Raw genomic sequence first — 27,424 nt, forward strand, 5'->3', positions numbered from 1 at the left:
CTAGGTACTAAGAGTTTTCCATATAATTTCTTAAAAAGACACTAATAAAATTTTATCCTAAAATTTTTAAAAAATATGTAGCACATGGCATTAATGTTGATTACCATAAATCCCAACTACAGTTTTCACCCTCCAGACCATCCTCCCGGCTTCCAAAAGCTTCCATATCGTTCTAGCCTGTGACACGTCGAAAAATATTCCAGAATGCAGGCACACACGTCACATAAAGTTGAAGCCACTTCACCCTTTATAACACGTATTAGAAACCAAGTCGATAATATTGGAGGACGCTGTCGTGCAACCGGAACCCAACTGATCGGCGCCGGATAGCTTCAAATGCAGTCCAGATTAGTATCAGTCGGGTCATCCTCGTCTCTCTCTGTAATCCGCAAGCAATTCTTGCCATGGATGCGTGCGGCAAGCACCGGTACCAGAATAGGAACTGCCGATCCGGCGATCCATTCTCATGACCCCACCGTAATCTCCCCCACTCCATTTTTCTCTTTCTTCTTTCTTCTGCTACTTTTGATTTTAGTGAGATGATTTCATTCTCGTAAACAGGACGAAGAGTTGGAACAGGCGGAGAGAGCGGCTACCGCTGAGAAAGAGCCACTCAAAACGAGAACAATTGAAGATAACCAGCCCACCGCGCCCCATCCAACTACTCCTTATGCGTCTTCACCCAAACTCGAGAGCACCGTCGTGGGCTCCAAGGTGGACCCGTCGTTTCAACAGAAACGCCCCTGCCACCGAAGCGCGGAACCGATCGAAGACGCGATTTGTGTGGGAGTGGATGGAACGCCTTTCTCTGGTCCAGAAAAGCTGCCGGAAGATGACTACCGCGAGTATTTCAAAGACCACGGGCCATCCCCTATTTCGGAGATCGAGGTGGCGGACACGAGAAAGCCGATTAATCAAGCGACGGATGGTAGCGTTTATGAGGATGAAATTAATTACGATGTGGTCGGGTGGAAGGAAGAGCAGATTGATTCAGCTGAAGAGGCGCTTAGGAGAGCAGAGAAGATTTTCAGACAGAGAGCGGAGGAGGGTGTTCCGGATTGGCCCCAATCCAGGGTTCTACGCGTGTTGAGGAGGGAATGCTTTGAAGAAGAACAGTAGTAATGTCAAAGTTGGGTGTTGTTTTGTATATAATAATAATGCCGAAATTCACTTGCTAATTAGGATTTAATGAATATTAGAGATAAATATTAAAGGTTATTATTATTCATAACTCATGTAATATATATTCAAGTAAATAACAATACAACAGGACACTAACAACTATATATTAATGCATAATATACACTATCTGCAACTACTAAGGAGAGTCGTGTTAATATATAGTCTAAAATTAGGTTTTATCATGCCCCCCCAAACGCAAAGATATTTTGAAGAATGGCACGATATTTTGCTTTTGTAGTTGACCTGGCAATTGTTGATTGTTTCTTGGAATTCCAATTGACAAGATTAGGACCAAGAAAGATAACATAGGCGGAAGTGGAGGAATACTTATCCTTATTGCCAGTATAATCAACATCAGCGAAGGTATGTAGTGCTAGGGAAGAGTGAGAGCAGAGAAATAGGCCATAGTCCACAATACCTTTGAGATAACGAAGAACACGTTTCACATCAGCCCAATGAGCAGTAGATGGTTGATGCATGTATTGTGAGGGCCTGCTAACAACAAATAAAACATCCCGTCGGGTAAGAGACAAGTATTGAAGTGAGCTGAGCACCTGCCTATATTCAGTAGCATCACAAGCAGGAGAACCATCATGAAGGAGAAGAGTCTCAGTAGACGACATTGAAGTGCTAATAGGTTTTGCCTCATCCATTTTAGTTTTGACAAGCAAATCCCAAGTATATTTTTGTTGAGAGAGATGAAGGCCAAAGGATTTGCGAGAGGCTTCAACACCGAGGAAGAAGTGCAGAGGACCCAAATATTTCAAGGAGAACCGATGAGAGAGATTGGCAATAAACTGCTGGATAAGTGCATTACTGGAACTAGTGATTATGATATTGTTGACATAGACAAGAAGATACAGAGTGCTGAAAGAAGATGTGCGAATGAACAAGGAAGTGTTACAACGGGAAGCAGAGAATCATGTAGCAAGAAGGAATGTGCACAACTCATTGTACCAGGCACGAGGAGCTTGGTGAAGACCATAGATAGCTTTTTGCAATTTACACACATGATTTGGAAACTAAGGATGCACAAAGCCTTGCGATTGCTGCATAAAAAAATTGTCAGACAAGGTGCCTTGTAAAAAGGCGTTGTTAACATCCAATTGGCGCCAGTACCAGCCCCGAGATATTGCAATACCAAGAATTAGACGAATAGTTGCAGGTTTTACAACAGGGCTGAATGTTTGAGTGAAATCAACACCATGATGATGGTGAAATCCTTTTGCAACAAGGGGAGCCTTGTAACAAGCAACGGTTCCATCAGGATTGGTTTTGATTCAAAAAACCCATTTACAACCGACAACATTTTGGGTGGGAAAAGAAGGGACTAAGTACCATGTGGGATTGTTAATGAGGGCAGTGTATTCATCACTCATGACCCAACGCCAATGAGAAGATTTTTGAGTATGAGTGTAAGTAGTGGGTTCGATGGGGGAAGAGTCGGAGAAGGTAGTATGGAGATCAAGAATTTTCTTAGGTTTGTGAATGTTATTTTGAGAGAGGGTTGTTGGACGAGAGGGGTGAGCAGAAACAGGGGTGGTGGAGGGGAAATCAAAATGTTGGTTAGGTGAGGGAGAAGAGGAAGGAAAACATACCTGAGGAAGGAGAGTAGCGTGGGCATCTGGAGGTGGTGACGGTGTGGAGATAGGAACAACCAACAGGGCCGAGAGACTAGGTGAGTTGGGCACAACAGGATCAGAGGAGGTGGAATCGGCCAGAACAGGGGAGGGTGAGAGTGATGCCGAATTATCTGGGGAGGTGGAAGAATAGGAGTGGAACGGAGTGGAAGTTGGTAAAGAATGGGAAAGATGACTAGGGAACAGGGTGGCATTCGGTGAAGTGGTTGCAGAAGGGGAAGTATGGCTGGGTGGATTGGGCTTGGAGACTGTGGGCTGGGGTTGAAGTGGGCCAGCAATGAAGTGGTAAAATTATGTAGGAGTGGTGGAAATCACACGAGAAGCTGAAGAATCAAGATTGTGATAAGGGAAAGCATGTTCTACAAAATTAACATGACGAGAGACAAAAACTCTGCTAGTTTGTGGGTCAAAATAGTAAAAGGAGTGATGAGCAATGGAGTAGCCAAGAAAGACACACGGGTGAGAGCGAGGTTCCAATTTATGGTTAGTATAGGGACGAAGCCAGGGATAACAGAGACAACCAAAAACATGAAGAGAAGTGTAATGAGGATGGTGATGAAATAATTTGTGAAAGGGAGTGTCAAAAGCAATAGTGGAGGAGGGCATGCGATTGATGAGATATGTATCTGTTTTAAAGGCAAAGGACAAAAAACGAAGAGGTAATGAAGCTTGGTGAAGAAGAGTAAGACCGGTTTCAATGATATGACAATGTTTCTGTTCGGCGGAGCCGACATGTTCGGGTGTATAGGGAGGGGATGTGAGATGTTGCCAAATTTAGAAAGTGTATGGGCTAAGGCTTGATATTCACCACCGCCATCAGTGTAAACTGTTTTAATATTTGTATGGAAGAAATTTTTTATTAAAGTTTTGAATTTCTCAAAAATAGCAAGAACATCAGATTTGACTTTAGGAGGATAGAAAAAAGTATATTTTGTAAAATAATCAACAAATATGACATAATAGCGACACTTGTCAATGGAAAGAATTGGGGATGGACCCCAAACATCTGAATAAATAACATGAAACGGTTCATGACAATTTAGTGAAGAAACTTGAAAAGGTAATTTATGACTTTTATTACAAGCACAAGAATCACAGTGAGACCAAAATTTGGGAGACTCAGAACAAGTAATGTGCTTGTTGGCAAAGAGCTTTTGTTGGATGGAGTGAGAAAGATGGTTGAGACGTTGATGCCATAAGACAGATGTTGTGGTGAAGGAGGTGAGGGTGAGACGTTGGGAGGTGGAGAGTAGGATGGCCATTCATATAAGTTGTTCTTATTCCGTCCTCGTGCCAAGGATGCCCCCGTACTCAAATCCTTCACAAGAAAATGGTTAGCAAAAAATTCAACAAAGGTGTTATTTTGTTTAGAAAACTGAGAAACAAATATGAGATTTTGTTTAATAGATGGAGCACACAAAATATTATTCAAAGTGAAGGTGGTATTAGGTGCAGTAAGTGTAGAGGAGCCAGTATGAGAGATAGAAATACCAGTGCCATCACCAACAATGACATCTTCATTCCCGTCATAGTTGGAGTGCATAGAAAGGTTTTGCAAGTCAGAGGCAATGTGATGAGTCGCACCCAAGTCGAGCACCCAATTACCATTGGAAGCACTAGGGGCACCGGTGGTCAAATGAGCTTGTGGCCAGAATTGTGGATGGTTTGGTTTGGGGCGGGAGCGATACACCTTTGCTGTGTGACCAACCTTGTCACATAGTTGACAGATTACATGAGGGGAGCCCTGCTGAGTAGTAGGCCGCCAAGAGTTAGTGGATGGAGAGAATGATCCAGAGGGATAGTTGTTACCGGGAGGAAGAAAGCTATAGGACTGGCTTTGGTTGGAGGAGAAAGGATGAGAACTTTTGTTGGTTGGTGTGAAGTTTCTGTTGTGTCCACCTTTGGGCTTGTGCCCACTGCCTTTGTGAGTAAATTGAGCAGTGATGGACTCCTCTGGCTTCTTGGTTTCACTTTGTTGCTGGATCATCTCTTCGTCTAGTCACTGGTCATAGAGGTCTTCGAAAGAGAAGGTAGAGTCACGAACCCGAACAACAGCAGTGAGTTCTTTGAACTCATCTTGAAGGCCATTGAGGGTATGGCTTATGATTTCTTCATCGCTCATGGGATGACCAATTACGGCTAAGTCATCAATCACACCTTTAATCTTAGTCATATAGTCTGATACAGTGAGACCCGCTTTCATAGCTCGCATCAAAGAGGTGAGTAACGTTAGGTGTGTCAGATTTGTTGGCATAACTTGTTTGAAGCTTGTCCCAGGTAGCTGCTGAAGTTTGACAATTATTGATTGTGGGACCAATGGCGATGTGGACTGTGGCTTGTATACCAAGGAGGACAAGCTGATCTTGCCAGATCCATAGATGGTACGCATAATCGACTGGTGGTGGACAAGGATGTGAGCCATCAACAAAACCAAGGAGATCGTAGCCAAACAACAGGTTAGTCATCTCAGATTTCCATGAGGCATAGTTGGCTCCATTTTTCGCTAATTTGAAGGGGATCTGAGAGGATGCATTGAAGGATTTCATATTAGTACCAACAATAGTAGTGTTACCTGACATGGTGGTGTGCCCAACGGTTGGTGTGGTAGCTGGGTTCTGAGGAGCTAGTTGACTTTCCTATGAGGAGGCTGAGCGTGGAGAAGAAGGATTGGACATGGAAAATAACAAGGAGTCAAGGCAGATCTGGGTGAAGAAAGAAAAATAAGTTAGAGTGATTGGAATTTTGAAGAATGAGATAGGAATTGAACGAGTAGAAGAAAAGGAAGGGTTGTTCTTGTGACAGCTAATGCTCTGATACCATAATGAATATTAGAGATAAATATTAAAGGCTCTTATTATTCATAACAAACTCAAGTAATATATATACAAAGAGATAGCAATAGTGGCCTACAAATACGAAGATAAAACAGGACACTAACAGCCACATAATAATGTACAATATACACGATCTGCAATTGACTAAGTAAAGGAGAGTGGTGCTAATTTATAGCTAAAATTACGTTCTATTAGGACTCAAACCAGTTTCTTGTTTTTGGACCTGGAACAAGGAAGTTCTTAAGTTTATTTTATGCCTTGATGGTCTTGTTAGTTTTTGTTGGCTTTCTTGTTGTGAGATCAAACCAATTCGACGGATTACTAATTCTTCATCGAAGTCGAGTGACACAGAGTGACGATGATCTAAAATAGTGATTAATAATGATTTAGCAGCAAGAGTTAGGACACCATTTTTAAGCTTCCGCCTGAAATCCCTAAGTTATTTATCATAAGCTTAAAAACAAGTTACCAGTAAGAGACATACTTTACGAGAGTTTCGTTGCTTGAAATTTGGTGCAGATTTTAGAGAAGATGAAACGATTTCGAGTAAGTTGCTCATGTTCATACTGTGCATAAAGAAAGGGGAATCAATAGCTGATTTATGTGTACTAAAGTCAACATTAACAAGACGAGATAAACTCTGGGTATTTGAAGGTAAATGATTTTTTTCAGATTTTTTTATCTATTATTATTTTTATTTAATTTATATCAAAGTTATATTTTATCGTAGGTAAATATTATTTAGTAGATGATAGATATGCAAATCTTTCAAGATTTTTGGCTCTCTATCTGAGGGCTCTAATTATTTGCAAGAATTTGGAGATAATAAATATATTAATGTTGATAGTAAACAAATTTTGATCAAATTTGATATGAATTGTGCTCTTTTACTAATAAGTGGTTTCTTATTTTATATATAAAACTTTAGAATATAAAATATAAGTGTCACATGAGAATTAAATTGGAATTCCAACATAGTGTTATTCTTACTAAGTATATATAATAAAATATTCTCTTTTTTGTATAAATTCATGGTTTTTAATATTATATTAATTACTAATTTAAGAATGATTTTTTAGATATTTTAAAAGTAAAAATTTAATTAAGTTTTTAGATATTATAAAAGTAATAATTTTTTATTAAATTAAATAAATAATTTTATTTTTTTATTTAAATTTTTTATTAATTTAATCAAGTTTAAATGTATCTTTGTTCATTAATAAAAAATTAAATAAAAATATCTTATAAAATTTAAATCTATCAGAGTATTTTATAAATAAATTCCTTATGCACTTTCTATTATGCACACTAACACAAAAAAAATATTTTTGCTAAGTAAAGTAAATTACAATGTAATTCTCTTGCACTTTTACTAGATAATATACTTTGAAAGTGTACTATCCCGCTAGAGACTAAAGAAGAATTGGGAGTAAACGAGAGAGAGAAAGAGTGGGAAAATAGAGAGTGTGCCAACCCATCCTCTACCCTTAGACTCTCTTCTGGCTTTGTATCCATCTGGTCGGCTCTCGAAATATGAAATCTTGTTTTTTTCCTTAGATTAAATGGCATTTATTTTGTTAAAATTAGAACTTTTCTTTCACCATTGTGGGAAAATAGAAGCATGCAATACCATTTTGAGAATAGAAAGTAATTCATTTCCTCGAAGTAGAAATTTCTATCGGATAAGACCTCATCATGGGGAATCTTTCGATTTCTAGGTTAAGTAGGGTTTTGGAAGGCAAAAAATTATATTTCTATATTTTACTCATACACTATGTGCATGATGTTTTAGTAGTTGATAGAGATAGAAATAAAGATAGTGATAGAGATAAAGACAATTGTTGATTGAATTTGAGTCAGGGGAGGGATTAGGTGCAACGACGGTGATGGCACAAAACAGGTGTGTGGTGTCAAGCGACGAGACTCTACTGTGAAAGCTCAGAGATTTTTTTTTTATTGACATCGGTGAGATGGGACGGCAGGGACGAGGGTGATCGTCAACAGGGATGTTTTTTTTTTTAAAAAAGAATACTCCGAAAAACTTGTATCGAGAAGGGGGAAGAGAAAAGCACCAGGTATGGGCGGCGGTAGTGGGCTGCGGCGACAGAGGCTGCTTCCGATAAGTATTTTCAGCGACAACAGGCTGGTTCTGATTAATCGATCGGGAGCTCTGATACCATGTATTTATAAGTTACAAAGAGATAAGGTTTTACATGATAAACATTATCACTAAGAGAGTTTACATGGGTTTAGGATTACAAGTTGAAACAATCTCAACTTCTCTCATCCTTATTTTTATCTCTATCATTCCCTGCAAGATGAGGCTCCCAATCGATTAGTCTTCAACAAGAGGAAGCATGTTAGGGGAAGCGGTTTGGTGGTGAAGGTGGCTATTCCAGCGACAGGAGGAACGGCTAGCAACGGCGAGCATGCAGGCCACGGGCAAAGAATCAACCTAGGGTTCTATGGATGTGGGGTCCGGGGTTCGGATTTGGTGGGAGAGGTAGCGGTAGCGGCGACGGTGGTCATCGGTGACGACGAGGGGAAGTTTAAAAAGAGAGGAGGGAGGTTGCCAGGGATTTATTTTTTTCAAAAATATCTCCAACAAGATTGCACGTAGAAGGGGAAGAGAAAAGTACCAGGTATGAGCGGCGGCAATGGAGGCTGCTTCCAATAAGTATTTCCAGCGACGATAAACTGGTTCTGATTAATCGATCGGGAGCTTTGATACCATGTATTTATAAGTTAAAAAGAGATAATGTTTTACACGATAAATATTATCACTAAGAGAGTTTACATGGGTTTAGAATTAGAATTTGAGACAATCTCAACTTCTCTCATCCTTATCTTTATCTCTACCAGTAGTTTGTTTTGTAATATTTGACCTTTAATTACCTGCCAAGTGATGAGTGGATGTTGTGTACAATGGGTTTAGTTTTTATGCCATTCAAAGAATGAGTTTCGTCCTCGCTTGAACATTACAGGAAACAGTTTAGATGAATTAGGAACTTTAAGGGCTTGTTTGGAACCAACAGAAAAAAAAAAAAAAAAAAGGGGGAGAAAGTTGTTTTCTATTGTTTAACAGCAGAGAATCATTGAAGAAAAGAAAAAGAAGGATTTTGGAAAGAAAATTTTAATCATCAAAATTTTAAAATATTACTAATTATATTTTCTTTTCTTCATTTTACTCATGTATCCAAACAAAAGAAACTATATATCTCTTCCATTTTCTCTCTCATTTTTCTTGGGCATCTAAACGAGAGAAAGTAAATCTCTTTTCTTCTCTTTCTTTTCTATTCTCTCTACTTTATGTGTTCCAAACACATCCTAAGGGTTGTGAGGTGGATTTTACAGTCTGTGCTACCTACTTCAAAGAATGAATTTATATTCGAGAAGTTGTATGTCCCTCATATATTATAACTCAAATACATTTATTTGAATAATTATAGTCAATTTCTAAAATTCTCTACTTGCCACATATTTACATTTTGCCATATGAGGGCAGACCTTTTATGATAAGATGATATGGATTTCTCTTGGGACCCAAGTAGAGACTCATGACCTCTTTCAGGCCAATTGAGTGATAAGGAAGATGACGTGAGACTTCCCTTGGAACCCCAAGTGGGGAATCAAGACCACTTTCAAGCCATTAAGGGTTAAGGACATGGACATTCACATTCATACCAAAATAGTCCAGGTGTTAAAGTTAGACAAGGGAATTTAATAAAAAAAAGTATGGTAACTTTAATGACATTGGAGGAGTATGTAGCAAAAAGCCTGAAACAACCGAAAGGGGTCCTCACGTGTGACAGAGGAGTCCAAATTAAAGCCTAGTTATTTCTGAAATAAATAACGCCTCTCAACGTTTAATAGAGTCCATCCGTCAGAACTTTTCAGAGTTCGAAACGAGGTAATTTGATAAAAATTTGCCAGGCAAAGAAGAAATGTAACCCTGTTAGATCTTAAGAACCGAAGGTTTTACAAAACGATCCTGTTTATTGTCCTTGGCCGCTGGCTTCTTCTAAATAAGCAAGAACAAGACGAGACGCCAGATCCAGAAATGGATTACAAAATGGGCACTGAAAAAAATAAAACCAACAAACAGAGATTACTGGTGCTGGCTTAGGTAACCAAGTAAATAGGCATGGAGGGGGTGGAAATCCTCTGACTGTCCAGATTGAGCTCTCTGAGGTTGAGATAAGGAATCTCAAAATCCCCTTTTCGCATGGGATTAAGCGTGCCAGCCAGAGGGCCGGAGCTAGGCCTGCTGGTTCGATACGGCGTGCTCAGGCCACACTCGAGCGCGTAAATGGGTCCAGATACAGCTCGGTATCTCCTCGCAAGAGTGGGCGCTTCCTTGTTTCTCTTCCATTTCCAGAAGAGAAGAGCATCTCTCCACCATTTCCGCTTCTTGTTCTTCTTGGAATCCTCCTTCGAAATGGGCTTTTGAAGCTTGAAATGGAGAGCGTTGACAGATCTATTCTCTCTCTTGTGCTTCCTCGCTTCTTCCAGCACCTGCAAACAAGTGACATGAGGGTAAACGACTGAAGTTAAAAGAGAAATGCAGCCGCAAGATGGGCGAAAAGAATACCTGAAAGTAGTCCATTCGCGGGTCGAAACCATAGTCGCTGAAATGCTGCGGCTCTGGCATCGGAAAGATCGGAGATTTGATCGACATTGTCGCTACCTCTTTCCCTCTCGCCTTTCTCCCTCTCGTTTCCTTCACCCCTGCTTTCAGCATCCAGGGCCGAGCGCGGCGCGGGAGAAAACAGCAAGTAAAACAAAATAAACACAAAAAGAAGCTCCACTGGCCTTTGCATTGACGGATTCTACGTAGGAGTTATGAGCCTCTGCTTCTCTGATTGAGATTACGAAATCACCCTCATCAGAGCTCTTTGTCGCATCTGTTCCCAACGAAGCCAACGGTTACTTCACAATCTGAAAATTTTTGGCTTTTCTTCAAACTTTTTCTGGAGCGTACACAACGGCACTGTCGAGGGTAATGGGCTGGCGGCGCTTGGTTTCATTCTGGTTCCGTTGTCCAACACGGCCATGAGATTGCAGCTCAAATAAATCCCAAAATGGTTTCCGTTCCACGAAAAGGATCATGGCGCGTCCCCTGGAATTGAGACCCAATGGGTTCCGAGACAGAGACTGAGGAGGAGAGGTGAGAGAGAGTTGCACATGCAGTGTCCATCGGTGGGGTAAACAGACGCGGCCACGCTCCATAACGAGACAACGTGATGTGTCTACTCATATTTACGAGAATCGGTGGGGGAGAGCGAACGTTAAAGAAGACGCAGGCCAAAAAATGTCGTTACTTTTTCTAATATATTTAAATAATCATAAATAATTTAATATAATATTAAAATATATTAAGATAATAAATAATTAAATAGATTTTTATTAATAAATTAAGATAGATTATAGTTTAATCTAAATTAATATAAGAGGTAAAATTAAATTATTAATTATTAAAAATAAATTACATAAACAAAAATATATACTTTTATAATATCTTAATTGTCTTTCTTAAATCACTAATAGAATATAGTATTAATAATAATAAATATAATATATAAATAAATATAGAATTTTATTAATAACATATGATAGATTTTAGTGTAGTATAAGTTAATATAATTAAGAAAAAATAAAAAAATATTAGTTTAATTAATATAATTTAAAAAAATAAAATCAAAGAAAGAGAGGGAAATAGAAGGAACAGAGTTGTTGCGAGAGGGAAATCGAAGCTGAATGGGGAGAAATTTTTCAAGGAAATCGAGGCTGAGTGAGGGAAATCAAAGAGGGTTAGTCGTTGTGAGAAAGAAATCGAAGCCAAAAGAGGGAAGAACGAGAGGCACAACAATTACAACGAGAAGACAAAGAGCGAGAGACGAGGGAGATGAGAGTTGGGAAGTAGAGAGGGTTGAAAGAGCGAGACAACGAGCAAGCAAAGAACAAGAGATGAGTGTTGAGAAGCAAAAAGTGTCCAAAGAGAAGAGGATGCAGAGAGTGTCGAGTGAAAAAGTGAAAGTAAATGAACTGGGTTTAGGGTCGAAAATCACTTTTACTTTCCATCATGTGTCGGCTTAATTGTTTCTGTTTTTCTTTAGAGTTGGGGCGGAGGGAGCGGAAGAGATGGAAAAGGCGAGGTGATTAGGAGATTAATTATTCAATAATTTAGGGGAACTAGTATTGGGTCGCCGGAGCATCATCACTGAGCTGTCTTTCCGCATAGAAAAACACTCCAAAATACAGAAGAAAGAAAAGAAATTATTTATTGAGCAAAGAGCAAACTCATCACTTTTTTCCCCTCTGAACAGAAGAAGGAAACACAGAAGCAAACACTTAATTAACCGAAAGAGATGATTCAACAGTGCCATAAAAAGACACTCAAGAGGTCAAACTCGGTGTGTGTTGCTTTGCTATATTATCAAGGCTTCCGTTGTCTATTTCACTGTGGCATTTGATCAAAATATATGAGAAACGGAAAGCAGTGAGTCAAATACGAATTTGCTGGATCACGGCCGTCCGACATTGCCGGTGGAAAGAAGAGAGTAATCTACCTTATATGGACATTGCCGATATTTAATATCGGCCTCCTCTTCTCTCCTCTCCCCTCTCGCGGTGCCTGCTGCCGCCGCACCCCACCGCTCGCCCTCTCCCTGGCCCTCACACCCCCCTCTCAATTAAAAAATTAAAATATATTTTAAATCGATAATAAAATATATTAAATTAGTAAGAGTAAGATTTTTTAATTAATTAGTATATTTATTTTGTTTTTAATTATTTTAAATATAAGGTAACAAAAATTCTATCAATAAATTTGAAAAAATTATATTGATAAATTTGATTTTTTAAACTTAAAACTAAAGTTTTCAAAAATTTTAATTAAAATATTTTTTAAATCGATAATAAAAAAAATGTTAAATAGATAAGAGTAAGATTTTTTATAACTTATTATTTTAAATATAAGGTAATAAAAAGTGTACTGATACATTTATTTTTTAAACTCAAGTAAAATTTTCATATTTTTTCAGTTAATAAATATTTTTAATTGATAATAAAAGGTGTTGTAAGATTTTTAATTAACTAATATATATTTTTAATAATTTATTATTTTATAAATAATGTGATAAAAATTATACAAATAAATTTTATTTTTTCTAAAATAATTTTTTTGTATATTTTTTCTATTTATAAATATTTTAAATTTCTAAATATTTTATTTTTCTAATTAGTATACTTTTTTTATTTTTTAAAATATAAAGTAATAAAAAGTGTAACGATAAATATTTTTAATTAATAAATATTTTTATTGATATTAAATGGTATTAAATAAGTAAGAATTAACTTTTTAATTGTTTATTAGATTTTGTTAATAATTTATTATTTTATATATAAGGTAATAAAAAGTGTATTTTTTAAAAATATTTATTTTTTTATTTAATGACATGGCAAATGACGTGGTGAAATAATAACATGACAAACTACATGTTCATCTAACTTTACTGCATTGATGATATGGTAACATGTAAGCAATCAAAGTTTATGTGTCGCCTTTGAGACTGTACACATGCACTGAACCGGTCAAAGTTGTTTTTCAAAATAAATTATTTTAAATGGTTATTTTAGTAAAATTTCCTTGTTTGTTTAGAATGAGATTATGGGTTTAGAATAAACAATTTCTCCCAAATAATCAATAATCAATCTTGGAACGAAGCTATCTACCGACTCTTTAACTCTTTCTCTCTCTCTCAGGAATGAATCACGCATTTGCGAGTCCTATGCTCAAGCTGCAATTATTTAATTCAAAGCTGAAACCTCGATCAGTTGGGAGTAATATGGGGATGGAGTAGAAATGGACGAAGATTGTTTAGATTTTATTAAGGAATCAGATTCGGATAAATTGAACTGTAACTCCGTTCTGATTCCTTATCCACTAGAAAACTCGTCTTCTCTCTCACGTCACCTCTCCGGATAAACTCAGGTAAACACAGATAGACGGCGAAGGTCATCTTCTCATTACATGTCTGTTTTCCAGCGAGACAGGGAAAAACAAAAGGATACCGGGAACGTTCCTCTGCGCTGCTTTTGTTGCGTAGCCGCCCAAACTTCCCACCAAACAAGTCAAAGATTGAGCATGGGGCATGGCACGGGCATTTCCTCACGGGAAGTCAGCAACGGCGTCCTGTCCAATCAACGACCTCACCGGCGTGAACTCGGTGTACGATACTGCCGACTACACGCAGTCGCAGTGGCAAATTTGCAGTAGTTGTGGCGCACTGGCTCCATTAGGAAACGTCATGGGTGGGTCTAATTGACTTGACGACGAGGGGGACATCTGCGTGGTCGAGTCAGTAAGAGCCAACAGAACCAACAACTCAGTAGCTTCCCTTGTCCTACTTTTCTTCCTACAATAAAAGCCTTCAAGTTGCAGTGCGAGCTTGCCACCTCAATTTCCCTCCTGTCCGAGTGTAAGCTGCGGGGATGGACGACCCTGGCAACGATGCCCACGGCCGGAGCTACACACACGACACTTCTATCTATGCACTCGGTGGGAAGATTATGGTAAGTGCTGTCATCGTCCTCTTCAGCGTCCTCCTCTTCATTCTCTGTTTACACGTTTATGCGCGCTGCTTTCTCCTCCGCCGCCGGCGGGATGATGTGCTTCGCCGCCGTCGAATGGCTCACTTTGTGTTCGTAAGTGAGGGTACCGTTATGGGTCCCGTCCCCTCTCGTGGCCTTGATGCCACTGTCCTGCGCTCCCTCCCCGTCTTCGTCTACTCTTCCAACTCCAACGAGGAGCCGCTGGAGTGTGCAGTCTGTCTGAGCCAGTTCCAAGAGAACGAGAAGGGAAGGAACCTGCCAAAATGCAACCACAGTTTCCACATCGAGTGCATAGATATGTGGTTTCATTCCCACTCTACTTGCCCAATATGCAGAGCCGCCATTAGCTTGGAAGCCCCCGAAGAAATTGTAATTACCGTTGAGAGTGTTTCCGATTCAGAGACGGCCCCGAGTTCCAACCTCTGCGAGTCGTGCCGCCATCCGGAGGGAACGGCTCCTTCGTCCTCTTCCTCGAATTCGAATTATCCCTCTCTGGATTCGTCTTCGTCTAAGACGAAGGCTCAGGGGTTTAGTGGCCTAAGATTAGAGGTGCCGATGAGGAACGGAAGCTTCACAAATTTGGGTGTGGAGCTAAGTTTGGTTTCCCCCGGCGGGCCGGGGCTGAAATCACCAGGAAGTCGGATTCTTTCGCTAAAGAGGATTCTGAACAGAGAGATGAGATTTTCACCGACTGCGTTGTCTTGCAATTCCGGGCCCGGAATCGATATCGAACAAGGAGAAGAAGAGCACGGGGCTCAGTTGCAGAGGTAAAGCACGAAGCCGCACGGAATAGTCCTACCAGACTCGATTAACGGTAGCCCTATTCGGAGCGCAAGTAGGCAACGACTGGATTCCGGCGGCTAGCCGCCTTAAGAGACCAAGAAGCTGAATCGCCGTGGAATGAAGTTGATGTAAACGAGTAAAGATGGAAGAAACTTGTAAAAAATGAATTCAAATAATGAAATTGAAACGTGAAAAGCCAATAGATTGTCTTTTAATCTTCTATGATGTCACTGACGAATAAGTATTACTGTGATCCGGTCTTGACTCCTGAAATCTGCCCGTTCGGGACATGAATAACTCCTGGCGCCCCCCCCCCCCCCCGGATGAACAGAGTTCCCGCTGTTGTAGGAACTGAGAAGGATTCGGTTGCAAGTTTCTAATCCTTATCACTGTCATGTTAGGGTTTTCTTTGCCCCTTCTGGTTTTGCTTCACTTGCCCTACTAGTACTGATAAAATAGAACAACAAGAAAGAAATGACTGAATAATAGAAAATGACCAAACAGAAAAAAAAAAACCTGGTTTTAAAGGAAAAACACCAGTATTACCTCGTATGGCGGAAAGGTTTGATGCTTGTACTTTACGAATGAATTTTACTTCAAAAATTTTCAACATTGACAGCATCATACTACTTATTAATAAAAGAAAGACAAAACAATCAACTCTAAGATGAAAAATTAGCATCATCAATACTTAATCCCATGAAATCATGCACTATTCGGTTGGTAATGAAAGTAGTCTTACATTAGTGGATTGAGGTGAGATGGAAGCAATATTGATAGAGACCCAAAATTAAACTGCGTGCAGTGGCTTGCGGCGACGGCGACGGCGACACGGGCGTAGGATCGTCAATGAACGAACGATCAAAACAAAGTGTTGGAACTCTGGCTCGCCGCGGCGGTGGCTTGGCGACAGTGAGCGGCGACGAGTGGTAACGGCGGCGGTAGCCGGACCAGAGGGGCTCACGGGAATGTCTACGGCAACGAGACCAGAGGGGCTGCAGAGATAGACATAGAGGGACCAAAGGTCGCTAGAGGCTGAGCTCGGTGTCGAGAAGTTGAGGCTCAGGTGCCAGTCGTCGGCGATGGGGCAGAGAGAAGAAATTAGATCTTTAGCTCTGATACCATATAGAAAAAGATAAAAAAATATTTCCCGATTGTATTATTTTTATTGATACATCTATTTATAGTTACAAAATGATAAAAAGATTTACATGAATGTAGAGTTAGAAGTTGAGACTCTTATCCTGATCATTTTGATCTCTATGAAGAAGAGAAGAAGAGGAAAAAAGATAGAAAATGGTGCCATATCCTAGAAAATAGGAACTCAATGGTAAAAAGGTAAAATTACCCCTAAAGGAGCTGATCAAATTTGGAGTCAAACTTGTCTCTTAAATTAAAATTTTCAAAATTTGATTGATGTAATCTTTTAAATTTCTAGAAGCCCTTTTAGATTGATGTAATATTTCATTCTTGTAGGATCTCTCATTAAATTATGTAATTAGGGAACTCTAATTTATTGAGGAGTTTCCCAATAATGCATAAAAAAAAGTATCAATAGGGTTGTTGGTTGTAGGAAGAATCAATCAAGCCTTCTCCAAATCTCTCTTTCCCCTCTAAAATTCGTGCCTAGTACCTCTCCCCTCTTTCTCCTCTCTTCTTCTCTCTTGTTCTTCAAGATCTCTCTCTATCTCCCTATACTTCTTTCTTTCTTTCCTTCTCTCTTATTCCAACCCTCTTAACCTCTCATTTTTAATTATTCTTTTTCACTTTTAGAAAAAAATAAAGACCTCTCACATATAGGGTTTTTAACAAGTGGTATTAGAGCACTCATTTGGGAGCTACTCCGTCTTAACCGTTAACCTAATAGAAACTTAATTTGACCAATCTATAGATTTGGTGTTTAAGCAGAACATCAACTTCACAAGAAGCACAATCGGATCTTTGTAAAAAGAGATATCTCTATCGAAGTCCACTAGGGTCCTACTATTGAATAAATCAATTCAAACAACTATAAATGATTCAAGGTAAGCGCTTTATGTATCAAATTATATGCTCACGGTGGTGGACAAATCTACTACTACCTCATGGGATTGACGGAATAGACCAAAACACCAACGAGAGAGAACGTTGAACTCTTTGGTTTCACGGCAAACACAAAGAACACGAGCGTCGAAGAAAAAATGTTTCCGTCCACTCTTGTAGGCGGTAGCTTTCCGCACCTAATAGATCGGTCTGTTGGGTGTATTGGTTAGCCGTTGTCATGGTATCCGAGCTGGGCATGCCACGTCCGACGTTCGAATCCCGTGAATGGCGGTAAAAAATGGGCAGGGTGGGTGTCAGAGTGGTTCCGTCCACTCTTGTAAGCGGTAGCTTTCCGTACCTAACAGATCGGTCTGTTGGGTGTATTGGCTAGCCGTTGTCAACATAAACTTTCTTCCTTATTCCTTGAGCCTAATTAACCTAGCTCTCCCTTTCCTTTCCCTTATTACCTAAAATCCTAAAATTACTTATTCATCATACTCCATATGACACACCTTATCCTAGAGTGTGATTAGGTCTACACCCAACCACAAAAAAAAAAAAAAAAAAAAAAAAAAAAAAAAACTATATCTCCACTTCTTAGGAGAAATAAACCCCCTTATTTTCTCTCCCAAATTTTCAATCAAATCCACACTCTAGAACTTACTACATCACATACAACCTCCCTAAACACTCTCCCTCTTCTCCACAATCACTTGTACCCAAAAAAAAAAAAGAGCATAGTGAGCAAAGGATGCATGGAATAACATAAAAAATATGAGGTTGTTGCTAGTTACAAGTTTGAGCCCATAGATTACTAATTTGGGAGGGCAAATGCAACACATGACAAGTATATTTCAATCCTACATGGAAGCAAGGGTGGTAAAACCTTCTTCCCCTCCTCAACAAGCAATAGATCATTGAACCTCAACAAAATCTGTTATTGGTAAGTTTTTCTTGTTCACCACTTATAGATGTTTCCAAACCAACCACCCCATCTGTTTTCCCCACCAGAATTTTTCTTTCACATATTATCCTACTAATCATCCTCAAACCAACACTCTACTAAACCAAAATTACTACCCAACACTCCAACCTTCTTTCTATTCTTCCACTCCATCCATCACACCCCTTACGACATCCTTTTACACTCAACTATGAAATCTCACCTTATCCATCTACAATTTCACAACACCAATTCCAAACACCACCCACATACTCCACCACTGTCCACCTTGATACCTCAATATCTCAAACCTATCCCCAACATCACTCTCAATTCAACCTACATTTAAACCAACTCACAAATCCAATCATCTCCACTACATCTAAAAAAAATAACCTTCACTTTTTACCTCCTCACCCCAACTCATACAGATCACCAATGTTCTATCCACATACAACTCACCCAACTCTCGCATATTCTCGATTCATCTCGATTGCTCCATATCTTCCCCAAACAAATCCTCTACACCTCCACCATTGCAACCATGAAACAAACTACCAAACTATGCACCAAAAGATTTGAATGGCTTTTGATTCTGGGATTCATGTTTCCTCCGATGGCACACGATCCCCACCCTTGGTAGAAATTGCTCACAACATGAGTGTACCCATGTCGAACCCTGCAAGTTATGGCGACAGAAAAGACCTCGGGGAGTGAAAATCATTATCTATTGATTGCTTTTAGTCTATCGATTGCAATGGAAGGTGAGAGAAAAAGGAGAGAGCTAACATCAAAGCTGCAGCAGCGGAAGGAGCCATGCTTACCATGAAAGAAAGCGATGGAAGTGACGAATGAATTTACGGCTGAGTCGGGTCGGCAACAGTTACAATGGTTTCGAGGGAGTATTTGGAGAGGGTTTTTGGAGAGTTTCAGTCAGGTTGAGCTTGAAATAGACGAGGCGGATCGGAACTTTTTTATTTATCTTTCTCGTTGTGCCCTTTGTTTGTTATCGTAAAGATGCAGCAGAACGGAGACAAAGACTGAAGTTTCTGCAAATGTGTGAGGGTAAAATTGGCATTTTATTAGCTGCTCTTTTCTTTTTTAAATCGGTAAAGCGAGATGGCGCTTTCATTCATTTCAAAACCTTTTTGTGAGCGCCAAATTTCTGAATCTGAAAGCAGATCAGGTGAAAGGATGAGGTCAGCTACTACAGCCGTTAAGCTCTCGCTAGAGAACTACGACGATTTTACTCAAATTCCGGGACGGCGCCCTGAATTCTCACTCAGTAAGCTGCAGGAGGTAAGTCTCCGTGACTAAGTTGACAGCATAATTTAGATCCGGTTCTTTTCTATATTCCTATAAAGTTTTTGTTGATCTAGCATAGTAACTCGAAGATTCTCTCTGTTATTCTGTTTTGATTAGATCTACTTCATTCTGCCTCTATCTGAAGTCCTTAATGTGAAGTTCATTTTTCTAAAATCAAGAGTTTGGCCTTTGCCAGATAATCACGATGCACGGATTCATCAAATTACACGGGCATAAGAAGGTGAAACTGAAGACCATTTATCGGCCACCATCTTGATGCTTTATGCTTTTGTTTTCTTAATTGATTTTAGACAGTGTGTTCCTATCTCAGTTGGAAATACTAGAGGCATGCTGCTCGATTGATCTGATGCATTCGCGGCGATCTACGCTGAAAGACGATGTCTCGTCTGACGCTTTCCTGTCAATTGAGGAGGTGAAACAAGATCTTGCAAATCTAGGTTGGCAAAAATGCGAAGTTCAGACTCTCCAGATCGTAAGGTTGGCAGCGGAGAAGAATGTAAAAGCTGGTCCTGACTTACAGACTATCTGCGCGTCCTCCCGTTCCGATCAATGCAGCGTGCAATCGGAGCATAAGAAGAGGAGAATGTCGAAAGATGAGGAAATTGCGTCCGATGATGCAAGCGGCTTCTAACTCCAGAAATTCGCTGTTGATGAAAGGAGTCCGTAGTTCTGACTCTGTTCTTGCTGTAGTTCCGATTTCTTACGAAGATAGCCGGTTACTGACTACTGAATCGTGCTGCTCTCCCTTCTGATCTACTACCTCGAAATGTACGAAATTGGAGTCGAGGGAGGATGTAAGCAGAGATGATTCCAAGTAGTTTCTCTCTTCCATTCTTTCCTCGTTTGATTTTGTTCATCAATTGTTTCCCATCCAACGCTTTTGGGGTTGTGAGATAGGGATAACATTCTTTCTTGGCGCAATCATTTAGATTTCAATTATTGACTTATCCATCACAATTTGTTTCCTCCTGTGCCGATGACAGATAATTTAGGACTTTTTATAATCGAACGGAGGTTACGTACCCGCCGTCGCTGACAAACTCGTACGAAAATGATGGATGAACAAGAGATATTGAGTATTTTCTATTGTGTTCTCTAATCTATGCAGGATATGCGGATCCCACCATTCAGAAATCATCTTTGGAAGGGCTCCCCCGTCAATTTAAAACGTCCTCAATTTATTCTTTCTGTCGAGAGTATATGGCCCTATTCCTCTTACGTTTTCTCCTTCTTCGTCCTTGAAAATGGCGATCGTCTCCCGTTACGCACTCTTCGCAGCCTTCGCTGTCGCCGTCCTGTCTCATCCATCCTCCTCTCACGACTCAGCGGGATCAAACTCTTCGGCAGACCTCAGTGGATTCGCCAGGCGAGTCATAGAGCTAGCCGCATCCATCGGCTCGGACACATTCCGTGCAATCGACGAACTTGTCAGTGAAACCAAGGATGAAGAACTGAAGGCGGATTTGAACTCTTGCCAGACGGTTTATGGGATTGCTAGTTATACTCTCAACAAGGCGCTTCTGGGCCTGAAAAACAAGTCGTACGTTCAAGTGAAGAACTTGATTGGCAGCGCTGATGCTGGCGTCAAGTGCGAGGATTTCTTCAAGAAATCCAAACCAGTGAAGCAATCGCCATTAACCAAAAGGAATGCGATTTTTGAGCAACTGCGGAGCGCCGCCTTATCTGTTGTTGATCTGATTATGTGACGGTTTCTCTGTGCAACGACTGGTAATTTTTTTTTATTTCGATCACAAATAAGAAACTAATTTGATTAGTATTTTCTTCCATGGAGGATTAATGTTCCTAAACCAATAGATTTGGATCCGGTAAATATCTAAAGAGGAGGGGCAGAAGGGGAGAAGGGTGGTAAATAGATTTATTAGCAATTTGAGTGTGTGTGCTTATTTAGACATGAAAAAACTTTTGCTTCAAGAAAACGATGAGATTATTCTGAAAGACTCAAAAAAAGATCATCTCTTCATGCGGCATGGCCAAGTAGATCCAAATGTGCTGGTGACGAAAGACCTTCCAACTGCCTCGGAGAAGAGCTGTTTAATACTATCATATCTGGGCTAAACAATTTTAGTTTTTGGAGCAGAAAAGATCGGCAAACGAAAGTAATCATCATCGGCAAATGCCTTCAAAATCGCTTCAGTCCAACGCTTACAATAAGTCACAGATGAAATAAGCTGAACATAGAAAAACTGGTCCAAAAATCTTTTAGGCTGCTAGGTAAAGAAAAGCTACAATGATAGAAATCACTCAAAACTGCCATTTCAGCCAATTTTTGGTACACTGACCTCATTTCTTGGATTTTTTAGCTCCCCTGCCCATCAGAAAAACACTCTTAGCCACACCAATGCGAGAAACACCAGAAACTTAAACACACAAAGTTATAGTTCTTACTCTGTTTTTTGAGGCTGAGCCACGGCTGGCACGGAAGCAGCATGCTCTACTGGTCCCTGCAATATCCATGTCAAATTTATTAAACAGGCAAGGATGGACGTGTGAACAAATAGAACAGCAAAAAAAAAAAAAAAAAAAGATAAGGTGGATAAGCTTTAAGATACATTGCTCTTGTGCAAGTATAAAGCTTTTGAGAATTTTCGTTTTTTTGGTGACTAAAGTAGCATTTGAGCAAGACATGGAAGAAGCCACGTTTTTTAACTAAAAAAGGCACAAACAAAGATGGATTAGGTTGGGGTGGACTTTTTAACATTTTGATGACACTTTTGCTAGGCAAGGGTAGCCCTCCAATCCCTCATTGTTTCAAGGCCCTGTTTGCCTAGGTTGTAATTTGTTTTTCTGGCTTTCACCTTAATAAATCTCATCCATCTCAAAAAAAAAAAAAAAAAAAACTTTATAAATTGTTTATGCTTTTAGAAAAGGATAACAGTACTATGATAGTTAATGATCAAAATTTTCACAGATTTTCGGAATTTATCACTCCCTTAGTTACTAGCCACTCCAAGCTCGTCCAATCTTCTATTCGATCAAGTATGATCACAGTCATTTTTGTGGATTCAAATGAAGAATACATAATGGAACAAGCTAACAACTAAAATGCATCAGAGAGGCAGATGATTCTTCAAATTCACGTGAACTCACAAGTACTTAACCACAGGAATTGAATTAGAATAAGTGAGAAACAAAATGTAGTAGTTTTACTTCTCCAAGAAAAGAAAGCCTGCCCATAATCAACTAAATGAATAAAACCAGAGACAAAATGCTAGAGAAAAACAATATAGTGGATCCCACTTTCTTTATTGACATTATTACATTATGTCAGTTTAGCAACTTTTGCAGTATGTCCAAATTATAGTGTGACTGTCCTGTTTTAAAAAAATTCAAAATTGTAATGCTTTTTGTTTTTAGGAATCCTAAAAGTAAAATCAAGGGTACTCTTGACAATCATACAATTGAGCTAACGATTAAAGTTATTGAAGCAATATAATCTTGACATAAAAGCTTCCCTCAGACATGATCAACACAACATTTCGTCAAGATAAAATACGAGTCAGAAATACAACAGATCATGCTTTCAAAACACAAGAGTGGTATCTCTTGAACTACCAACATGAACCAGAAAACTCACCTGGGCCAAACGTTCCTCCCTCCTAGCAATCTTCCTCTCTCTGCTTGCTTTGCTCTTAGCTCTCCTTGCTTCAAACTGATCAGACAGTGTCTTTTCTCTTGCCTTCTCTGCCTTTGACTTGTGAATGCTCTCCATCAACACCCTTTTGTTCTTAAAAACATTACCCTTCACTTTCATGTACATATCATGGTACATATGCTTATCAATCTTCTTGGACTCCCTGTATTTGCGAAGCAACCTCCTCAAAACTCGCATTCTCCTCATCCAGAGGATCTTAGTAGGCAGCCTAGCCTCTCTGGTACCCTTACGTTTACCTGCAACATTTCAAAAACCATTTAGATTGCTATGTTATCACTATGCAACTTTTTTTAGCTTTCACAGTTAGCAGGTGCAAGAATACCGTAGCCAGAGTGCCGCCCCTTCCTCTTTGCCTCTGCAGCTCGTCGAGCCCGTGACCTTGAGTGGATCTTTGTTGGCTTCTTGATAACGAAACCATCCTTGACAAGCTTCCTAATATTTTGCCCTGCATTTCAGATTTAAACAGTTGTTGGAACCAAACTAAGACGCTAATAAATACTCAAATTGGGGGACAAGTTGAAGGTATCCAAAATATACCAAAACGTACTGTCCCGTGGGAGAAACACTTGCAGGAAAAAAAATGACAGAAATTCAAACCAGTGCAAGATAAGCAAAAAAATAATCACTAATAAAGTTAAGGATTTGCTAGCAAACAATCGCGTTCTTGTATAGAACAGGCTAACCCCAATAAAACAAAGCGCCAGTAAAAGCTCATTCTCCATTTTCGCGATATCCTCAAAGTTTCAGCTCCTTTCTAATTCCTTTTGTTACAGCAGCAATGCTACCTATAGATTGATTTGATACTGACGAATCGATCTCTGGGACTAGAAAAACAGCGAGTGGCCTCGGTTCCTCAATTCCAATGCGGCTAAATTTTTAGGCCACAGCTTATAACAGTTACCAAAGGCCGGTGAGAAAAAAAACAACTAATGATAATTCGAGTACAAATTGAAAAAAAAATGATTTTCGTTAGATGAAAAATCAACAAGGAAACAAAAAGTATTCAACTATCAGCAAAAGAAAAAACAAGAAACTTCTGACACCTTGAATCAAACACTATTTCAGTAGAAACAGTCCGGGAAAAAGGAGATAAATTAGAGGTAAAATGTTACTTGAGTTGGCCATGGAGATCTCGCTGGCCTCATTGGGGTCAAGCCAAACTTTCCCCTTCCCACACTTGAGAACGCTTGCAGCAAGCCGCTTCTGCAGTTTCAGCGACACCATCTCCGCTCTCGGCCTCCTCGGGGAAACCGGAAGAGTTAGAACAAAGACGACTTTATTTCCAAAAACTAGTGGAGACCTGGAGACGTCGCATCGCTAGGGTTTCGGATCTATTTTGATTTAAAAAAAAAAAACATAATTGAAGAGGGTAATGTCGTAAAAGAACTTCATCCGGTTCGAAGAATTGGGTCTGCGGTAGTTCATCCAACCCACACGTTTCATGGGCCCTGGCCCATGTCATTGGTGGCCCAGGCTCGTGGAAATCCAAGTGCTTTGCTTCACTGATTGACATCGAAGGCGGAGACGCGAGTACGGTTCTATTCGGCTTTTACGTCTTCCTCGTTCTTTCCTTTCATTCGGACTCCGACGTCGACCTTGATTGCCTCTGGCTTTCTCACATTCGTTAAATTTGTGAATAGTTCTTCATTTCTGCAATTTCTGAAACATGGAGGTTTCTTTGATCGCTGATGCGGTCGCAGTTGCTGAAGCCACGACGCGAGGTCTAGGGTTTGCAAGATTTATTCTCTGTCGCCATTCTTCCGCTGCTAGTAATTGCCTATCTCTATCTTATCAAATCTCTTCCGTTCCGGAGGCCTTTTCGCCCTCTGGGATTTTTGCTATTTACGCTGGATTTTTGCCCGTCGACGCAGTTTCTCCTCCAAACGTCAAATTCAATTCTTTCCGAGCACCGCCTCGCGTGCTCGCCCGAAGAGCCCGGCGTACGAGGCGTAAGCCTCTGGCCGGAGAGTCTGAGGACGGTGAAGAATTTGGAGGGTTTTTGGGGGATGGGGACGATGGTCCCTTTGGGGGTGGGGGCAGCGGTAGGGGATGGAATAATGATCGCGACGAAGGAGCCGATGAGTCCTCTTGGCGTGATCCGGCTTTTGATTTCGTCTACGAGGTGCTCTGTTGGATTGTTCTATCGAATTGTTTGCATTTTGCTTTTAAAAAATTGGTTAGAAATTTTACAGATGGCATTGGTGATCCCTCGAGGGAGAAGGTTCCTGTGCCATTGGTATACTGACTTGGCAATAATGTGCCTTGATTATTACTACTTGTGCAGATTAGGTGCTAGAGAATTTCTAATTTCTGGTTAATTTCATGTCAGTGGATATGGATATGTATATAAAGGTTATCATCCCTTGGCTGTGACTATGCATTTGTATATAAATGTTATCATCATCAATGAAGTCCCAAATTCTGTCAATCATCCCTTGAAATTCATAGGCCTTATTGGTTAAGACAACTCGTTCCGATCTTTCTGGTTTAAGCAAGCAGTTGTATTTGTTGCAGTCCTTTTCTTTGCCTTTTAATAATTACTTGAGCATATCTGCTTCCACCAAGTCATGGTAAACATGTTAAGAGGAGACCATTTTGATGTATATTTGGAACTAGTACATGTTTTCACAATTTGTTTTCTGTGTTAGTTTCATAGTAGTGGGTTATGCAGTTGATATGAATATGCAAAATTAATTTTCCAATCGCAAAGGTGGGTTTTTCTTTGTCAATATGTTAAACTTCTCTATTATACAAAATTTCAGCTTAGCTCTTATGGAATTGAGTGGTAGCTCTTGAATTCTCCTAAAAGATTTCGACTGAGCCATTGTGAGTTTGAAGGCTTGGTCCAGAGAGGAGAGATCAAACATGAAAATATTGAGCTTGCATTAGGAGAACTAAAGGATGAGAAGCAGATCAACGGAAATACAAGGAGGGAGACTGTCATCGGAGCTGGGAGTTTGTGATTAAGTTTGTATGGCTAATGAAAGTTGGACTTGTGTGATCAGCTGTAAGAAACTCTGAAGTCAAGAACTCAAGAAAATTGGCTCAGTCCTAGCCTTTCCCTTATATGCAGTCACGATGAAGTTGTCATTTGTTCTTGATAGTGCAGAGGTTTGTGGAGAGACTTGGTAGCCCTAGTGTCAATGTGTACAGGTTAAGCAACAGGTTCTGCTTTTGTTTGCACGACTTACAGTACAGAGATTTTTTTATTTCTGAATGCAGTTCTATCCAGATAGTTTGAGGAGGAAAAAGAGGGAGCCTCTTTCCTTTCCAAGCTGCTTCACAACAAAAAGGGTAGAGCAGGAGCCTCCCCACTTCCCTTCTACTCTTCCCTCTGCCGGTGGATCTCTTAATCTGTCAAAGGGGAGGGATCCCTGCCTTTTCTGTCAATATGGGAGCTCTAGTCAAAGAAAACATGAGGGAGGGCCTCATCTCAAGCTGCAAGTAACATGAGAAGGGGGAACTCTGTTTGTTGACACTGGAAGGGAGAAAGAGGGGAAGGCAATCAGTGACCTCTCTCCGTTTAATTCAGGCCAGCACCCCAAGAACTTTGAAGATGTATCTTTCATGGAGATTGAAGTAATTCTTTCGTGAAAGCTAATTGGCTATTAAACTAGAAAGTAGATCATTTAGGGAGCGTTTGTGTCCTTATGGAAATACTGTATTAATACAAGATTTTGTTGTTGTTTTTGTAGGCATAGGAAACAACAACAAAATTAATTGTAGAAACCGGATCTTATTCTGATGACGAATTCGTCCTTGTCTTCCTCGAAGACGGCGAATGGTTACACCGCTTGTCGTTATTGTTTAGGTTCAAACCATCAAATCACTGATAATATCAAAGGCAATATCAGCGAGCTGAATCACGTTACGATTCCTGCGTGTTAATGGCGAGACGACGACGCCCTTTTTGAACCCATTCTCGCACTCCGTAGCATTACTTTTAGCTTGCGACAACCTGTTCAAAACGGATACAAACTGATCGTAATCCTTCGACTCCTTCACGGCCGTTCTCAGATCTCTCACTGCGAGATTGTAGTTTTGGTAACATGTGGTCAGGCAGGCTTTTGCGGCAGGATTGGTCGCCTGGTGAAGCAGGAGGTAGACATAGTTGCGCGTATCAGTCGCGTTGTTTCGGACTATACTCACGACCGCCGGACCCATCCTATTGAAGCACACTTGAGAGGCTCGAGGGTCGGCCTTAAGTGACGAAACGCAGAGGTCGTAGTGTTGGGAATCCTCACAGACTTCGCGGATCAGTGGCTCACCTGGTGGAGGGTGACATTCGACCGCCTGCGATTTTTCGATGCAAAGGAGCAGGAAGAATTGAAGAAGAAAGTACACAAGGGAACGGGGAAACGCCATTCTGTTTATTGTCTCTGGTGACGGGTGATGCTTCTGGGATAAT

The 27,424-nt window shown here is 40.1% G+C and overlaps 8 protein-coding genes across 8 annotated transcripts; 5 read left to right on the plus strand and 3 right to left on the minus strand.

The window, feature by feature from the left end:
* Window positions 1-292: 292 nt before the first annotated feature.
* LOC137960511 (uncharacterized) lies at window positions 293-1,165 on the plus strand. Its single transcript, XM_068808154.1, has 2 exons — window positions 293-477; window positions 562-1,165. The coding sequence occupies exons 1-2, from the start codon at window positions 337-339 to the stop codon at window positions 1,117-1,119; spliced, it is 699 nt and encodes a 232-aa protein (XP_068664255.1). The 5' UTR covers window positions 293-336; the 3' UTR covers window positions 1,120-1,165.
* Window positions 1,166-9,595: 8,430 nt separating this feature from the next.
* LOC137960419 (uncharacterized) lies at window positions 9,596-10,584 on the minus strand. Its single transcript, XM_068808048.1, has 2 exons — window positions 10,248-10,584; window positions 9,596-10,171 (listed from the first exon to the last, which is right to left on the minus strand). The coding sequence occupies exons 1-2, from the start codon at window positions 10,395-10,397 to the stop codon at window positions 9,779-9,781; spliced, it is 543 nt and encodes a 180-aa protein (XP_068664149.1). The 5' UTR covers window positions 10,398-10,584; the 3' UTR covers window positions 9,596-9,778.
* Window positions 10,585-14,064: 3,480 nt separating this feature from the next.
* On the plus strand, window positions 14,065-15,244 carry LOC137960265 (RING-H2 finger protein ATL64-like). The gene has a single exon (XM_068807828.1). The coding sequence runs from the start codon at window positions 14,150-14,152 to the stop codon at window positions 15,038-15,040; it is 891 nt and encodes a 296-aa protein (XP_068663929.1). The 5' UTR covers window positions 14,065-14,149; the 3' UTR covers window positions 15,041-15,244.
* A 3,929-nt stretch (window positions 15,245-19,173) lies between these two features.
* LOC137960438 (uncharacterized) lies at window positions 19,174-20,571 on the plus strand. Its single transcript, XM_068808068.1, has 3 exons — window positions 19,174-19,316; window positions 19,519-19,563; window positions 19,654-20,571. Exons 1-3 carry the CDS (start codon window positions 19,212-19,214, stop codon window positions 19,972-19,974), a joined length of 471 nt encoding a protein of 156 aa, XP_068664169.1. The 5' UTR covers window positions 19,174-19,211; the 3' UTR covers window positions 19,975-20,571.
* A 16-nt stretch (window positions 20,572-20,587) lies between these two features.
* LOC137959606 (putative invertase inhibitor) lies at window positions 20,588-21,049 on the plus strand. Its single transcript, XM_068806963.1, has one exon. It carries the CDS (start codon window positions 20,588-20,590, stop codon window positions 21,047-21,049), a length of 462 nt encoding a protein of 153 aa, XP_068663064.1.
* A 398-nt stretch (window positions 21,050-21,447) lies between these two features.
* On the minus strand, window positions 21,448-24,325 carry LOC137958991 (large ribosomal subunit protein eL19y-like). The gene is made up of 5 exons (XM_068806235.1): window positions 24,129-24,325; window positions 23,339-23,461; window positions 22,939-23,252; window positions 21,750-21,805; window positions 21,448-21,669 (listed from the first exon to the last, which is right to left on the minus strand). Exons 1-5 carry the CDS (start codon window positions 24,238-24,240, stop codon window positions 21,645-21,647), a joined length of 630 nt encoding a protein of 209 aa, XP_068662336.1. The 5' UTR covers window positions 24,241-24,325; the 3' UTR covers window positions 21,448-21,644.
* A 140-nt stretch (window positions 24,326-24,465) lies between these two features.
* Window positions 24,466-25,426, plus strand: LOC137960566 (uncharacterized). The gene has a single exon (XM_068808222.1). The coding sequence runs from the start codon at window positions 24,683-24,685 to the stop codon at window positions 25,259-25,261; it is 579 nt and encodes a 192-aa protein (XP_068664323.1). The 5' UTR covers window positions 24,466-24,682; the 3' UTR covers window positions 25,262-25,426.
* A 1,158-nt stretch (window positions 25,427-26,584) lies between these two features.
* LOC137960401 (putative invertase inhibitor) lies at window positions 26,585-27,402 on the minus strand. Its single transcript, XM_068808025.1, has one exon. It carries the CDS (start codon window positions 27,379-27,381, stop codon window positions 26,830-26,832), a length of 552 nt encoding a protein of 183 aa, XP_068664126.1. The 5' UTR covers window positions 27,382-27,402; the 3' UTR covers window positions 26,585-26,829.
* Between the last annotated feature and the right edge of the window lie 22 nt (window positions 27,403-27,424).

The sequence above is a fragment of the Aristolochia californica genome, unplaced genomic scaffold (assembly GCF_029961685.1).
Source record: "Aristolochia californica isolate CCGP_79_NKW_82.1479 unplaced genomic scaffold, dmAriCali1.0.hap1 SCAF_3, whole genome shotgun sequence".
In the NCBI taxonomy this organism is placed as follows: Eukaryota; Viridiplantae; Streptophyta; class Magnoliopsida; order Piperales; family Aristolochiaceae; genus Aristolochia; species Aristolochia californica.

What these genes read in the sequence shown, in the direction of transcription:
- LOC137960511 (XM_068808154.1), top strand. Translation starts at nt 337, where the DNA reads ATGCAGTCCAGATTAGTATCAGTCGGGTCATCCTCGTCTCTCTCTGTA. An exon ending in TCCATTCTCATGACCCCACC is followed by an intron (nt 478 to 561) that starts GTAATCTCCCCC and finishes TCTCGTAAACAG; the next exon opens with GACGAAGAGTTGGAACAGGC.
- LOC137960419 (XM_068808048.1), bottom strand. Translation starts at nt 10,397, where the DNA reads ATGCTGAAAGCAGGGGTGAAGGAAACGAGAGGGAGAAAGGCGAGAGGG. An exon ending in CGCGAATGGACTACTTTCAG is followed by an intron (nt 10,172 to 10,247) that starts GTATTCTTTTCG and finishes ACTTGTTTGCAG; the next exon opens with GTGCTGGAAGAAGCGAGGAA.
- LOC137960265 (XM_068807828.1), top strand. Translation starts at nt 14,150, where the DNA reads ATGGACGACCCTGGCAACGATGCCCACGGCCGGAGCTACACACACGAC.
- LOC137960438 (XM_068808068.1), top strand. Translation starts at nt 19,212, where the DNA reads ATGAGGTCAGCTACTACAGCCGTTAAGCTCTCGCTAGAGAACTACGAC. An exon ending in CACTCAGTAAGCTGCAGGAG is followed by an intron (nt 19,317 to 19,518) that starts GTAAGTCTCCGT and finishes GGCCTTTGCCAG; the next exon opens with ATAATCACGATGCACGGATT. An exon ending in AATTACACGGGCATAAGAAG is followed by an intron (nt 19,564 to 19,653) that starts GTGAAACTGAAG and finishes TTCCTATCTCAG; the next exon opens with TTGGAAATACTAGAGGCATG.
- LOC137959606 (XM_068806963.1), top strand. Translation starts at nt 20,588, where the DNA reads ATGGCGATCGTCTCCCGTTACGCACTCTTCGCAGCCTTCGCTGTCGCC.
- LOC137958991 (XM_068806235.1), bottom strand. Translation starts at nt 24,240, where the DNA reads ATGGTGTCGCTGAAACTGCAGAAGCGGCTTGCTGCAAGCGTTCTCAAG. An exon ending in GGGGCGGCACTCTGGCTACG is followed by an intron (nt 23,253 to 23,338) that starts GTATTCTTGCAC and finishes GAAATGTTGCAG; the next exon opens with GTAAACGTAAGGGTACCAGA. An exon ending in GGGAGGAACGTTTGGCCCAG is followed by an intron (nt 21,806 to 22,938) that starts GTGAGTTTTCTG and finishes TGGATATTGCAG; the next exon opens with GGACCAGTAGAGCATGCTGC.
- LOC137960566 (XM_068808222.1), top strand. Translation starts at nt 24,683, where the DNA reads ATGGAGGTTTCTTTGATCGCTGATGCGGTCGCAGTTGCTGAAGCCACG.
- LOC137960401 (XM_068808025.1), bottom strand. Translation starts at nt 27,381, where the DNA reads ATGGCGTTTCCCCGTTCCCTTGTGTACTTTCTTCTTCAATTCTTCCTG.